The sequence below is a fragment of the Puntigrus tetrazona genome, chromosome 4 (assembly GCF_018831695.1).
Source record: "Puntigrus tetrazona isolate hp1 chromosome 4, ASM1883169v1, whole genome shotgun sequence".
Lineage (NCBI taxonomy): Eukaryota > Metazoa > Chordata > Actinopteri > Cypriniformes > Cyprinidae > Puntigrus > Puntigrus tetrazona.
In genome coordinates this window covers 4,853,995-4,867,737 of record NC_056702.1, presented here as the reverse complement: position 1 = coordinate 4,867,737, position 13,743 = coordinate 4,853,995, and the positions used below count along the sequence as shown (strand labels likewise).

Genomic DNA, 13,743 nt, shown 5'->3' with positions numbered 1-13,743 from the left:
TATTGGTGCCAGGTCTATGCTAACTTAAAAAAAAAAAAATTAGCTTTTGTCGACGTATCGTTGGCGATTGAGCTGTTGTTATGGTTATTCAGGCGAAAGCGATTTTTATTCGTAACTTTTTTTGTAACTATTTTTGTTACTGAAACCGTTTGAAAACGCACATTTGACAAAGTAACATATTTACAGAATGTTCCTTACTAAAATTAACTATATTTTATCCATGATAATCAAGCATCCCTTACGAAAATTAACCATGGTTCTATTATAGCGTGTAATAATCATGGTTTTACTCCACTAACAGCACGGTTATTTTTTTATATGTGATGTAATAATAAAAAAATAATATAGGTACATACTTTTTTGGCCATTTGAGACTGGTGAGATGTGTTAGGTGGATTAGGCAAAATAAAATAATTATGATATATTTTCTCAGGCACATCCCTTAACACTTATCAAAGAACATATTCTTGATTAATAAACAATTGCTGATCTATTCCTAGATTAAATCCTTGGTGCTGCTGATTGAAAATTGTATTCAGAAAAATGACTAAATAGGAAAAAAAAAAGAGTGTTTATTGATGAATACATGATATGGAAAAAGTGCAAGTTTATACCTCATGAGTTGATCTACATCACCTCACGAAGGTACCACATTCAGTGTATCCAGGCATCAAAAGATAGTGGAAAAGTTATGCTAAATGTGTCCGTTTGAAGCAAAGTCTTGTATTAACGGTTATTTAAGCTATAATAAAATCACAAGCACAAAAAAAAAAAAAAAAAAAATGTAGCCACATAATTTTTTTTTGGCAAAGACAAATCAAAATAATGAAGTATTTTATAATTTCTTAAAATTAACAAAGCAATTTGCATTTAATTTATGTGTTGTCAACTTATGAATCGAAACTGAAACCAAATTGAGTGTTAAATCATAGTGTGAACGTCAGTCAGTACATGATCAGTGTGTGTTTGAGCATGGGGGGAGGTCACTGGGCAGCTTTAGCCTCCACCTCATTGATAGACACAAAGCGTGGTCTTCTGCGCACCCTCCTCTTTGTGTTGTGTTTGGGGTTTCTCTGATACATATCTGTAAAAACAGGACAGCCAAATACTTAATAATAATAATAATATAAAAAAATATATTTAAAGGCGTGGGAATGCCGTTATACATGTAGTACCTTGGAAACTGACATAGTAATGCCTGTTTCCTTTAATGACAGTAACTTCCGCGTTGCTGTCCTCCTCGAATGCTTTCTCCAGATCTCGGGACGTTACAGACGTCACACGCTGCTTGTCGTCCTAAAGAAAGAGAGATTTTGAAACAAAACCACAACCTGACCTTGAGTTCCTCTCAAATGAGAGAATTTCTGCAATCCAGTCTCACCTTCTGACCGTACTCTATCCAGTTCTCGTGATCTCCTTTGTAGTACCAAATCCATTCTGTAGTCAGGATGTAGTGGGCGGGTTTAGAGATGGACGAGACCGTTGAGAGTCGGCGCACAGGGTCATGGTTCCTAGTCATGGAGCCAAAATCCACCGGTCTCGAGCCTGGACTGGATTCAAGAGAAGCAATCGGCACCATTACAGTCAACTAAAACCATAATATGAACGTTCGTGACTTTAAATAAGCTTTATCTGAAATATGTTAAAATATACATTTTATTCTAGATAGGTGGCAAAGCAACATTCCTCATTTTCATCTAGTTTTCCTTGATGTACTAAAATAACTAACAATAATACTAATAAAAACAAATAATTATTAAAAATGAGAAACATAAAATTACTACATATTTAACTTATATTAAATAAGAAATAAATACTAATAGTATCTCAGTGGTATTAAACTCACACTGGAAAGGTTAGAATAGGGAATAATAGAAAATAAAATTAATTACTTATCATGGCTAATGCAACATACATTTAGTTAAAAATGTTAGTTTCTTATATTTTGTCAATAGAAAGCCCTTAAATAATATTTTATTTTATTGTTTTTCCTTACATAATATTTACGTGTACTGTATACATTTATTATGCATATATAAATATACATGCATGTATATTTAAGAAAAATGTTGCATATATCAAATATATTTATATATTATATAAATTATATGAATATTAACATATACATCTAAATATTTTAAAATATATGCTGTATGTGTTTATACACTGTGTGCACAATTCTTAGGCACGTTGTATTTTTGAGGATTTATTTTGTTATTGTACAACTACAGTGCTCTTGGTCAATCCAAAATGTTAACAAGTCCTCAAACCTGAACATTTAAGTACTAAAAGTCAAGTTCTTAATGTACACCATTATTAGGCAACTGTTGGTGTGCAGAATTATTATGCAACTAAATGAAAAACAAAGATTTTTCCCATCTCACTTGTTTATTTTACCTGTTAAAAGTGAGAAAAATAAACACACTCAAAATTTGCAGATAGCCTAAAAATCTACGTCTTCTTGAAAGATGCAGTCTTTTTCCTTTACCACTGCTTGAAGAAAGCACCTTCTAAAATTGCCAGTAGGTCTGAGAGTTGATTTTAAACAGGAAAAGGTGCAACTAGCTCATCTTTAATAATACCTGCCCACACCAGCTGGCGCCTGAGTGGAAGTGGAGCTCTGTGTCCGTTACTGAACCAACCACGGGCCCCATCCATCCAGTCTGTCAAGAGCCACTCTCATCTCATCAGTCCACAAAACCTTTGAAAAACTTGTGTGTCTTGTTCAGAGGTTGCTGGGTTTCAGCCTTTCTTACCACGGCCACGTCTCTGAGAAAGGAACACTTCGTAATTCTTGACACTCCAGGTAGGCTGCAGTTGTGGAACATGGCAGCACTGGAAGATAAAGGGTTCCTGGTAGCTTCATGTTTGATTCTTCTCAAATCTTTGGTGGTTAATTTGCGTCTTTTCTTCTCGACACATTTCTTGCGACCCTGTTGACTGTTTGCTGCAAAGCATTTCTGTGATCACGCCCCAATATCTGCAGTGATATATCAGAGTGCTGCATCTCTGAGAAAGACTTTTTTACAACTTTTGTAGTCCGTTTTTCCTGAGGAGGAGAATCTGCCTAATAATTATGCACACCTTGATAAACCGGTTTTATTCTCCTTAGGCCACACCCACCCCTCGTTACACAAATAAACATCACCTGATACGCATTAAATCACTTGCCTAATAATTGTGCACACAGTGTATAATAAATATACACAATGCACCTGTTTTATGTAAACAAAAACTTTTATTTTGTACGCAATTAATTGTGATTATTATTTAACAGCACAAAAGTGCACGTGCATGTGAACTGACCTGTGTTCATTCTTTGGGTCACAGTACGCTTTCTCTATTTCCTCCATGTTTCTCAAATCCCTCCAGCCTTTCCCATCATTAACCTCCCATTTGTACGGAAGATTAAAGTGGACAAGAACGCACTCATCTGAAGCAATAAAACAAAACCGTTACAACTTCAATCTGACGTGAACGGCTTAAAGAAAACCAGATCAACTCGGATGAAACGGACACCAACCGTGAAACTTGCATTTCCCTCTTATGAAGTGGAGACAGATTTCATCCTTCTCCATCTGAGCGGCGGGACTGACACCTTGGTCAGAGATCAGTTCTGAAATGCATACGAATATGTACACATAATATGGATCACTGTGTATTGAATGTGTGTAAAGGAATGGAAGTGCCCTTACCGCTGCTTATGGTTTGCGAGTTGAAGCGATAAACGTTCTGGTAGATGAAGGGCAGGTCATGGATGATGTCTCCCCCGAGACCCCGCTCCTCCAGCATCCTGCGGCTGTGCTCGTCGATGCTGTGCAGCCGTTTGCATTTGGGCCCGAACAGGCAGCCGTCTTGCACAAAGTGCTGACAAATGTGCACCTTAGTGCAGCGCTCCATAAAGGTACAGGCCCCAAAAAACCCTGTGCCTTTATTATAGTGAGCACACACCTGTGTACACACAGCATGAGGTGAAGACTTACACTAGCAGTCAAATTACGGTTGATTTTTAAACGTTTTTGAAAGAGGTCATCACGTTACAGTGTCGCTTGATCCTTCAGAAAACATTTCTTATTATTAGTGTTATTAATGCATATTCAACACAATCACTATTTATCAAAGAATCCTAAAAAACATAAAAATGTGACATAATAATGCAGAAAATTCAGCTTTTTTTTAATCGCGGTAATAAATTACATTTTAAAATATATTTAAGCTGAAAATATATTCATTCACAAATACACAATATTTATTTTAAATAACGATACCAAACTTGATCGGTAGAGTATATGCAAATTACAGTATCCCAAAGCACACATGCATTTATTAATAATTAAAGTAAACAAATTAAATGCCTTACAAAGTACACTGAAACTTCTAGAATAAACCAGTGCATCACAGCGCAACTTTACCTGTTTACAGGACATTCTCCTTTTTTCTTTTCTTTTTTTTGTTTTTTGTTTTGTTTAGTTTTTTTTTTTTTTTTTGTGTCCAAACCAAACTGAAGAAACACACTTAGGACACCTGGAGATCTTAGAACCATCTGGAACTCTTCATCCTTAACGCGGACCACAATTCTTCTCAATTCACCACTTGTTTTTTTATCCTCCCCTCAACATTAACATACTGACCGGAGCGCCGAGGAAGCAGAACTTCACTTAGATGACTTTATCTTGCTGTCTTGCTTTTGTTTTTTAAGATTAGAGGCGTTTGACTGATGGCACTGATCAGATTGCACCTTATCCAGGATATAACGCAGACAACAAGCTCCTTTTTGCGTTCTGAAGAACTAATTACATACTCAAATATTCAATTACTTCCTTGTATCTGAATCTGTGTCGCCGATTCGAGCATGCCAGAACAAATGTCTGAGCGGTTACGTGAGCTCGGATCTACTCTGAAAACTTCTCGTAACTGAGCGCGCAGCGAAAGAAACGAAGGAGGGTGTTTCAAACAGCAGGAGAGGTACCTGGAATGCAGAAATATCCCAGTCATAGCACAATTTAGGCTTCGGGGAGAAATTCTCTCATGAGAATGGAGTCCAAAATAGAGTTATTTCAGCCTTCCTGTTTTGTTTTTTGTACATTTCCTCACCTCTGGCAGTAGGGCAGGGTCGTTCTGGAGCAGAAGCAGGAAGAGATCGTCCTCGTTGAGCTCATGAAGAGTACACTCCCGCAGCAGGGGATAGTTATGCTGTGACTGGATATCATGGGAGAATTTACACTCTTTCCTGACAAACGCAAACACATCATAGTTTTCATAATTTCCATGTACTCATTTGTGCAAGAGGTTGACTGATGTTGCATTTATATGATGGATACTGATTGTCTTAATGCTAAAATGTGAAAAAAATATATATATATATTTTATGCTTTTTGACACAATAATAAATCATTAGACTTCACCATCACATTTAAAACATATGAATATTATTATTATTATTATTATTATTATTATTAAATTGTTAGAACATTGAATATCATTGCTGGGTGTAAGGATCAACATTAAATGAAACTGAATTCATATGAATAAATACTATTAATTCATGTTAATTCATATTTTTTTACATAATAAAAATATATAATATTTGTTAAAAAATACTGGCCAATCTGTTTATTATCACAATAATTTATAATTATTAATCTAAAAAATAATTGAAAATAGCCATAATAAAAAGTAGTAGATACGTTCAAAACAGCAATATATATATATATATATATATATATATATATATATATATATATATATATATATATATATATATATATATAAAATAAACAAAATGGTTTTTTTTTTTACATTTTTAGATAAACGTGAATGAAAAAGTTAAGAATTTCTAATAGAATCTAATAGATGCTGCAATTTATAAGCATATTTATTTAATGAATTATTAATAACGGGCATCCATTACACTAAATATCCAGATGTTCTCCCAGCCTTACCTTCCTTTTCCATATCTGCAGTTCCCGTAAACGTAATATTTGCACAGATGTAAATCCTGGCACTCGTAACATTCATTCTTGGAATATTTCTTGCAGAGCCTCAGAGATGTTTTGGCGACGACGACGCAGTCAGGCTCCCCATCCTCAGCTCTGGGTTTGCTCTGGACCACTGCGAAGCGGGCGCACTTCTTAACGATGTACCAGAAATCATCTTCGGAGATGTCGAAGCGCTGGAGGACCTTCTGGTGCAGCTGAGATATTTCCATGGAGCCTTTATTGCTGCACAACAGGCTGGTCGCATAATGTATGATCCTAGAGTAGCCCGACATGTCTGCACAGATCTAGGAGCGCTTCTAGGCTGCTGTCTAGCGCGTTGTTTTTACCGCAGTTTCTATTCTGCGTTTCTTCAGAAATGAAAGCGGAAACTGTAAACGCCGTATGAGTCAATGCCAAGTTCCCAGTGACAGATCTTTTCAAAATAAAAGCCGTCCACTCTCTCAGCATCCGAGGATAGAGAGATAGATATTTTTTTTGTTACAAAGAGCCATCGATTTGTTTCAGTAGACACGGATGCTATATGTTAGTTTTTCGACGGAAATATAGGAATTACGGAGCTTCAATATAATGGCCGCTATCCACTTTGCGTTACCAAGTTTGGAAGAGCCAGGATCAATTTTTTAAAACCTCTGACTTTTTTTCTTCCAAAAGAAGAAAGTCATATACATGTAGGATGGCTTGGGGTGAGTTATGAGTTATGAGATCGTTTTCATTTTTGGGTGAACTATTGCTTTAAGTAGGCACGTTGTAATAATGCAGATAATTTATGCAAACAAAGGATAAATTGCTAAAATGTTCACTAGAAAACAGAAAATGCGTCTATTCTAATAGTTGTCATTTTTATGTAGTGCTTCACATTCTATGTTTCAAAAGCAGCTTTATATAAGTTTTTATAGAAATGTTAGCAAGCAACACTAAGGTAAAATGTACTAGAATGGAATACAATGAGCATGACTACTCTGATTATGTGAAAAATTATATTTCCTTATCTATTGGTTGAGTGGTTTCAGAGCTTCCTCCTGCATGATGCATCTCCCTGGGAAGGACCCCTGGTTGATCTCGACAGGGGCCGTTGTCGGTCAAACCAACCAGTGTTTCCTGTTTGCATTAGAGTCCTAATATCACTGTGTGGCCGAGAAACAGAGACCCGGAAAGCCATCCATCGTCTTTCTAGGGTTTCATCGCGGCGTGATGCTGTTTGGCTAGAGAAGCTTCTAGGGAGTGTGCTAGTTGGTCGTGTTATACATGACCTAGAGGATGATTGTTGCAGCAGCCCACCGTGTGATTCCTTGAAAGCAGTTTCAGACCTTGCTAGTGACAGTTTATTGTTTGAGTTGGACCCGATGACCTCTAGAACATGCTTCTTCTGTCCTGCAATATCAGGGTTTGAAACACTGCAGAAGAGATAAGATTAACATGAACTTAGAGAGCATCTGTGTGATTATAATACAATATTGCAGTGAAACTGAGCTCACAGCTCCAGGTCTCGGGTCACTGGCTGCTCAGGGCCCAGGAGATGAATCCTTATGTCTTCAGCTCTCTGGAGCAGATCCAGCCCTTCTCTCCTGTCCACTCTACTGCAGCTTTGCAACAACACTTTGCCTGCCAGACAGCATAAAATACACAACACATCTGTCACAGAACAGAGAATGACAAAATGACAAAAGACTCAGCAGAAGAAATTATATATCTGAATATCTGTTTGTGTACTCTAAGGTATTTTAAACTTGCAGTGATTGACTTTTGCTTGAAAATAGGCCACTTGTGCTCACCAAAACTGCATTTATTTGATCAAAAATACAGTAAAAACTGTTTGAAGTAATATTACAGTGTAAATGATCACGTGACAGTGAAGCCAGTGAAAATTCAGCTTCGCCCTCACAGGAATAAAAAACATTTTAAATACATACACACACCACCAAAAAAAAAAAAACACGAATACATTTTACCTTCAAATCAAATTTCTAAAGTTATGATTCAACTTGGAGCTGGTTAGTTTGGTTAAAAAAATCTTTCAATGAAACCAAGTGCACTTACAAGTCATTGTGTTCAAGCCCGCAGTGGCACAAACAGTCACTAAGGCTATTTAAGGTCACTCACCAAGCTTCATAAGAATGACAGCAAGGTTGTGTTGCATTGTGGGAAGTTGCAACATCTGAGCTTCGGTCTCTTTAGTGCTCAGAACATGCCGGTACAATTCAATCATCTTCCTCTGTGTCCACCTAAAAGTCAAAATCAAGCCAGTGACCTTAAAATGACGTTAGGTGATTCTGAGGTCTGATGACAGATCGATGTAACTCTCACTCTGTGCTGGTTTGAGCTCTGGCCCAGAGATCTGCAAGCTGCTCCTCCACTTCTGCTACCAGAGGATGATCGTGGCCGTACCAGCGCCTCCTGCTGGACAAAGCAGCTTCGAAGCATTTCTCAGCAGTCTTGGGCTCACAAAGACTCAACCTTGACAAATGATGAAAATGCATTCAAATGAACTTCTAATTCTATTCTGACTAATAAAACAGCGGTCGTATACTCATAGACCATACAGACACCTATTGATGTGAATGTAGCATTATTTATCATTTAATTTAGAGAAAAACTAACATTTTTTATATCGTACTTGTGAATGGCCTTCAGCAGCATAGCTGTGCCTTCAGCACAAGGATGGCCAGAGATGTATCTAGCAGAACCGATCTCTCTGAAAATCCCTGGCACTTCATGCATGCGTCTATCCTCCAGCAACGCCACACACAGACGACAAAGCATCTGTCCTGCGAGAGCAGATTAGTGCGACATGCGTACTAATTTACCCTTGCCAAAAAATAACTTGCATGTCTGTTTATAACAGTTATGTCAACGCTCGATATAATTTGAAATACATCTTACCAACTATCAGTTTGACCTCTGAGCTGCCTACTGCAAACGACTGGGCTGTCAAAAGTCCCTTGTGGCAATACATCTCAGTGTCTTTTGGCAGATGCATTTGAACGTAAAGCTCTGCCAGCATATGTTGCACTTTTAGCAGTAACCTCATACTGTCACTATCCAGCTCCACATCCTATGAAGGAAACAGATTCTGCATGCAATTTCTGTCAATGTTTAGAACTAATCATATACCAAACTATCGGTGTCTTTTAATATTTTTACCTTTTGAAACATTTGATCTGCTTGCAGTAGCAGCTTCTCGGCTTGTTGCATCTCATCCAAACAAAGCATAAATTTGGAGCAGAACAAAGACAGTCTCCACAGACTGCTGTGATCTAGAGGAGAAACTTTTAAGCATTATCTGCATATAAGAATTATTATTTTCAAGAGGATCTTTGGAAGGCAATACCTACTAAGTCTAATACTCACACAATGTACATTACTGTCACTTACAAAAAAATTACCATTGAGTGTATATATTGATGTGAGTATGTCTGTATATATGTATTTTTTTAAATGTTATTTGTTAATGACAATAAATATATAATGTTTTACCATTACAATGCTCCCAAGCCTGAGCCATCAGATTCTGGAATGAAGTCACAGGGTCAAATCCTCCATCCCTTAGTAGTGTCCAATAATATATAACATCAGTTGTCATCTGTGGGTATTGTTTTAGACTGCTTGACAAAAACTCCATGGTGCTAGGAAAAAAATGGAGGATTATGTCACCATTGACTGAAAAAATCAGCCACTGAAATAGCAAAATATCTGTATTTAAATACAAACTAGTGTGAGCATACGCTGGATCACTGAGGAAGTCGTGCAACTCCTTAAATGAACTGGTTTGCTTGAAATGCCACGGAATCTCTTCCATTTTTCTTGCCCAGCTACAGAGCTCTGAACTGGAGTTCTGAAAAAACTTAGCCAGGATCAGATGGTAAGAGATGTGACCCTTTGTACCTTAAAGTGAAACAGACAAAACTGTAAGAACACCCTGAAAATATTTGTTTTGTTTTAATGCTGAGAGACTATGTTAGCGTGTGTCAGAAGGCATTGCTACTAAAAAGGTTTTTTTCAAATTAAAAAAATATATGCATATTAAAATAAATATGTATCTAAAATAGATATTTAATTCTGACATTTATTGGTTATTTTAATCATTATTTTAATGAATTATTTATAACATATTAATTAAGGTTTTGCTACATAAAGTGACTATTTTGTACAAAAGAATTGTATTTAATAAAGGAAAGTAAGACGAATAAAATGATAGCATCCACACCGTGCAACAACAGGTTAATAGCCTGGCTGAGTGATTGATGCGTGATGGTCAGAAGACCACTGGTTTTCTCCTGAACCCAAGGCCAAATAGCAGAGCGCAGTCTGGCCCATTCCAAAACCTGGACTCTCAAATGACCACAGTAGCCCAGATCTTCCAGCAAAGCCAAAACCTGAGACTCAGTCAGGCCAGCACGAGACACATGAATAAGACAGAGCGTGTCCCACACCCAGCCTGAGAGATCTGTAGAGAAGTAGAGAAAATGCTTATTAGATTTAACTAATGAAGTCATGGCAAGTATGGTTTTATATAACGGACTTACCCTCCCTGAGTGGTGTAGTGCTTGTTTGAGCCTCAGTGACTTTACAAGAAGCAATATCTTCTGTTGGAGCAGTTGGGCTGTAATCTTGTACCCAACGATGAATGACCTTCACCCAGAGCTCGGCAATTGAATCAGCCTCTATATACTCCTTCAACAGCTCCATCTCTTCCTCTTTCTCTCTCAGCACTCCACATGTCCGTAACTCGGTGCCAATGAGAGCTAAAAAGGCCGGAACGTGGCACTGCTTCTTACGCGCAACTCTTCGCAAAATACTGGCTGGCGGCTCCTTGTAAGGCAAAGACAAATGTTTGCACAAAATGCTACTCAGAACACTAGGATCGGAGAGACGAGGACAGCTGAGAATTTGGACATCAGTCCTGCTGGCCAGACTTTTGTAAGTGAGGTCGGTGAAGGTTGTTGTGATGATAAATTTACAATAGGCAGGCAGAGCATCTGGCAGCCACTGCAATGTCTTTACCTAGAAAACAAAATACGGAAACAAGGCGTTTATTGCATTGAACTAAAAAAGGTTAAGGACAGCAGGAGATTGAAAGAGCACCTCTTGCTTTGAGAGTCTGAGTGTTTCTGTCAGAAGGTCAATTCCATCCACAAGAAGAATACAAGGCCCAAGACTGAGTGCTGCAGTAAATGCCTGAATCACCCGATGCAGGTGCAGAAACTCAATCACGTCTTCATCCAAATCTGGAAAATCACCTGCACAAACATATTAGACATAAAATATTGGAATATATATCTATTGTGTGTGTAAAATATTAAATAAATATATTAATTGTCTATCAATTTATGATGTTTTAATCTATAATATATACATATTTTACCATTTTTATTATTATTTAATTGCTGTTATTATTATTCTTTTTGGTCATATTTATGATGCTCTAAAATATTATTGATATATTTATAAAAATATATATGTATATATATATATATATATAATAAATGCTAAATGTTTATTATGTTTTAAATTACATTTATTTTATTTGTTCTTGTCTGATCGATCATAGTTCAGATTTCTTCAATTAGATTTTTCCTGCCCAACAAATACAGTTTCTAGTTTTAAGTGCATAATCTTTACATTATCTTTATTTTGATCATTATTTTTATTATTATTATTAGAGAGTTTGAAATTAACAGCTTGAAACAAGATTGTTCTCTGTAATTGCATAGAAAATTATTGCATGAGAATCATCAACACATTTTTCCTGGACAATGAGGCAGTTTACCATAATGCGCTCTCCGAAGTTGAGCAGTACACTGTCTAAGCATAGACCTGATGTCAGTGCTGGATGCGCTGGATCCACAGAAGTGAGAGATGACTGGAACATCAGGATTCTGTCTGCAGAAAGACCGCAGCCACCACGCCGCCAGAGTAGACTTCCCACAACCCCTTTCACCACATACCAGAAAGATAGACTTCTTTGTCTTGTCATTCTGTTCAAGATCACTGAAAACACAAAAACTGACACATAATATATGTTACTCAAACACAGTTTGCCTTCTTCGATTGGTTTTCATGTTCTTACCGTGTGAAATGAGCTCCTGAATTTCTTGAGTGCTTCTCAGATTTTGCATTATGGGTTACAGGATCTGTAAATTTGTTTAGTGCGTTCAGTATTCCTGTGGCGGGCGCCGAGGGAACAAACCAGTCACACAATGCACGAGCGTGCCTCTCATGGTAATGTTGATCAAATGAATCCTGCCATCCTAAAACAAATCAAGTCAAAAGTCATGAATGAAACTTACCTGAAATGTTTTGGTACATAATAACTTCAAAAACAGCAACATCAAGTATCCATATCCCTGGTATTTTGTAAAATCAAAAATAAAATAAATGTGTGTGTGTGTGTGTGTGTATAAATATATACATTTATATTTATATATACATATACATTTATAGTTTATATTTGAGGTATAAAAAGGCTCGACTATTTTATTTTTTATATGCATTGTAAATACATATTATTATATGTATATAATCAACTGAATATGAATATGTAAAGCCCTATGAAAATAAATGTAATAAAATAAATGTAAATAAATTAATAAAATGACAAAATATAGAATTAATTCCGAATTTGATTATAAGGAGAAAAAAACAATTTGAGAACAGGTACAGAGATGTAATCTTACTTAAGAATTGATGTTTTGGATTCTCATGAAATGCACAAATGGCTCCTTCCCAGTCAGCTTTTATCATCTCTTCAAGTTCATTAAGGTTTTTAAAGAATCTGTAAAACAGAGGAAAGAAAAAGAGGCGCGCATTTAAAACAGCCCATACACAAGCTGGCCTAAGTATTTCAAATTTGCATTTTTGTTTGAAGACACACCGAACAGGAAGACAATGATTTATGATCCTTCGTTTTAGATCTCTCGATCTGCGTCTCTCAGTTTGGCTTAGAGCGGACAGCATGTGTAAGAAATTGTGCGTTTCATCACTGCTGTCGTCCTCTGTGTCCTGTGGGGTGCAGTCTTTAAAATAGAAGAAACAGCTTCTGTTGTTGTCAATGAAGGCTGCCTTGGTGATCTCCAGCTCTGTAAGGCTACTGGTGCGATACTCGTCCTCCGTGACCCAAGGGTAACCAGCCTCTGCAGCGACATTCATGTTTCTCGCCACCTCAGACAAAGAACGTGGTCCCACATCAGACTGAGATCCATGTTCTGCTGGCAGACACTGTCCATAACTGTATCCAAGAAGACAGATGAAAAAGGACGAGCGGTCAATGAGATCCAAACTGATTTTCAGCTGCTGGTCATAAAGCTCAGGCTTGTGATTATTTTCATCCTCTCTGCTTTCTGGTTTGCTTCGCTGCAAGTCCACTGGCGTGAAGCGGGTTCCTTTGGCCTGGCAAAGTGTGTCTAAGTGTGGAAAGACTTTAGTTTTCAGGTGAATCAGCTCTTCTTGAAGATCCCCAGGAACATAGCACAGGTAAGGCAAGGAAGGAAACCCCAGGTATAAGCTGTCAGGAGTCACTCCTGTATTTTTTTCTTGAGTATTTATTCCATGCATTTTCAACGTGTGACTAAATTTAAAGAGCAGTTACATTCAGCAGAGAAAAAATTAAAATAAATGCAAAAATATAGTCTAATATAGTTCACTTTCTCCTGAAGCTTTAAGTAGGCTGACATTAAAAAGCTCCAACTTGCACCATGTGTCAACAACTGGTTGCTAGGGAAACCGTAACTCTAAATTTAAATCTGAT

At 37.1% G+C, this 13,743-nt stretch overlaps 2 protein-coding genes across 2 annotated transcripts; both read right to left on the bottom strand.

The window, feature by feature from the left end:
• Nucleotides 1–555: 555 nt before the first annotated feature.
• On the bottom strand, nucleotides 556–6,410 carry parp12b (poly (ADP-ribose) polymerase family, member 12b). Its single transcript, XM_043236548.1, has 8 exons — nucleotides 5,943–6,410; nucleotides 5,095–5,230; nucleotides 3,696–3,951; nucleotides 3,524–3,616; nucleotides 3,307–3,433; nucleotides 1,382–1,550; nucleotides 1,176–1,296; nucleotides 556–1,084 (listed from the first exon to the last, which is right to left on the bottom strand). Exons 1-8 carry the CDS (start codon nucleotides 6,269–6,271, stop codon nucleotides 984–986), a joined length of 1,332 nt encoding a protein of 443 aa, XP_043092483.1. The 5' UTR covers nucleotides 6,272–6,410; the 3' UTR covers nucleotides 556–983.
• Nucleotides 6,411–6,589: 179 nt separating this feature from the next.
• ttc41 (tetratricopeptide repeat domain 41) lies at nucleotides 6,590–13,673 on the bottom strand. The gene is made up of 16 exons (XM_043236546.1): nucleotides 12,871–13,673; nucleotides 12,674–12,771; nucleotides 12,067–12,247; nucleotides 11,767–11,987; nucleotides 11,082–11,236; nucleotides 10,523–11,000; nucleotides 10,204–10,443; nucleotides 9,722–9,881; nucleotides 9,474–9,622; nucleotides 9,141–9,253; nucleotides 8,880–9,051; nucleotides 8,614–8,764; nucleotides 8,304–8,453; nucleotides 8,100–8,221; nucleotides 7,475–7,601; nucleotides 6,590–7,393 (listed from the first exon to the last, which is right to left on the bottom strand). Exons 1-16 carry the CDS (start codon nucleotides 13,548–13,550, stop codon nucleotides 7,006–7,008), a joined length of 3,585 nt encoding a protein of 1,194 aa, XP_043092481.1. The 5' UTR covers nucleotides 13,551–13,673; the 3' UTR covers nucleotides 6,590–7,005.
• Between the last annotated feature and the right edge of the window lie 70 nt (nucleotides 13,674–13,743).

Bases quoted from the DNA above. Each gene is read 5' to 3' on its own strand.
- parp12b (XM_043236548.1), bottom strand. From the start codon at position 6,271: ATGTCGGGCTACTCTAGGATCATACATTATGCGACCAGCCTGTTGTGC. The intron at 3,617-3,695 runs GTAAGGGCACTT...TATGCATTTCAG, and splicing joins CTCGCAAACCATAAGCAGCG to AACTGATCTCTGACCAAGGT. The intron at 3,434-3,523 runs GTTGGTGTCCGT...TTATTGCTTCAG, and splicing joins AGGGAAATGCAAGTTTCACG to ATGAGTGCGTTCTTGTCCAC.
- ttc41 (XM_043236546.1), bottom strand. From the start codon at position 13,550: ATGCATGGAATAAATACTCAAGAAAAAAATACAGGAGTGACTCCTGAC. The intron at 11,001-11,081 runs GTGCTCTTTCAA...TTTGTTTTCTAG, and splicing joins TCAGACTCTCAAAGCAAGAG to GTAAAGACATTGCAGTGGCT. The intron at 9,882-10,203 runs GTGTGGATGCTA...TTTCACTTTAAG, and splicing joins TATTAACCTGTTGTTGCACG to GTACAAAGGGTCACATCTCT.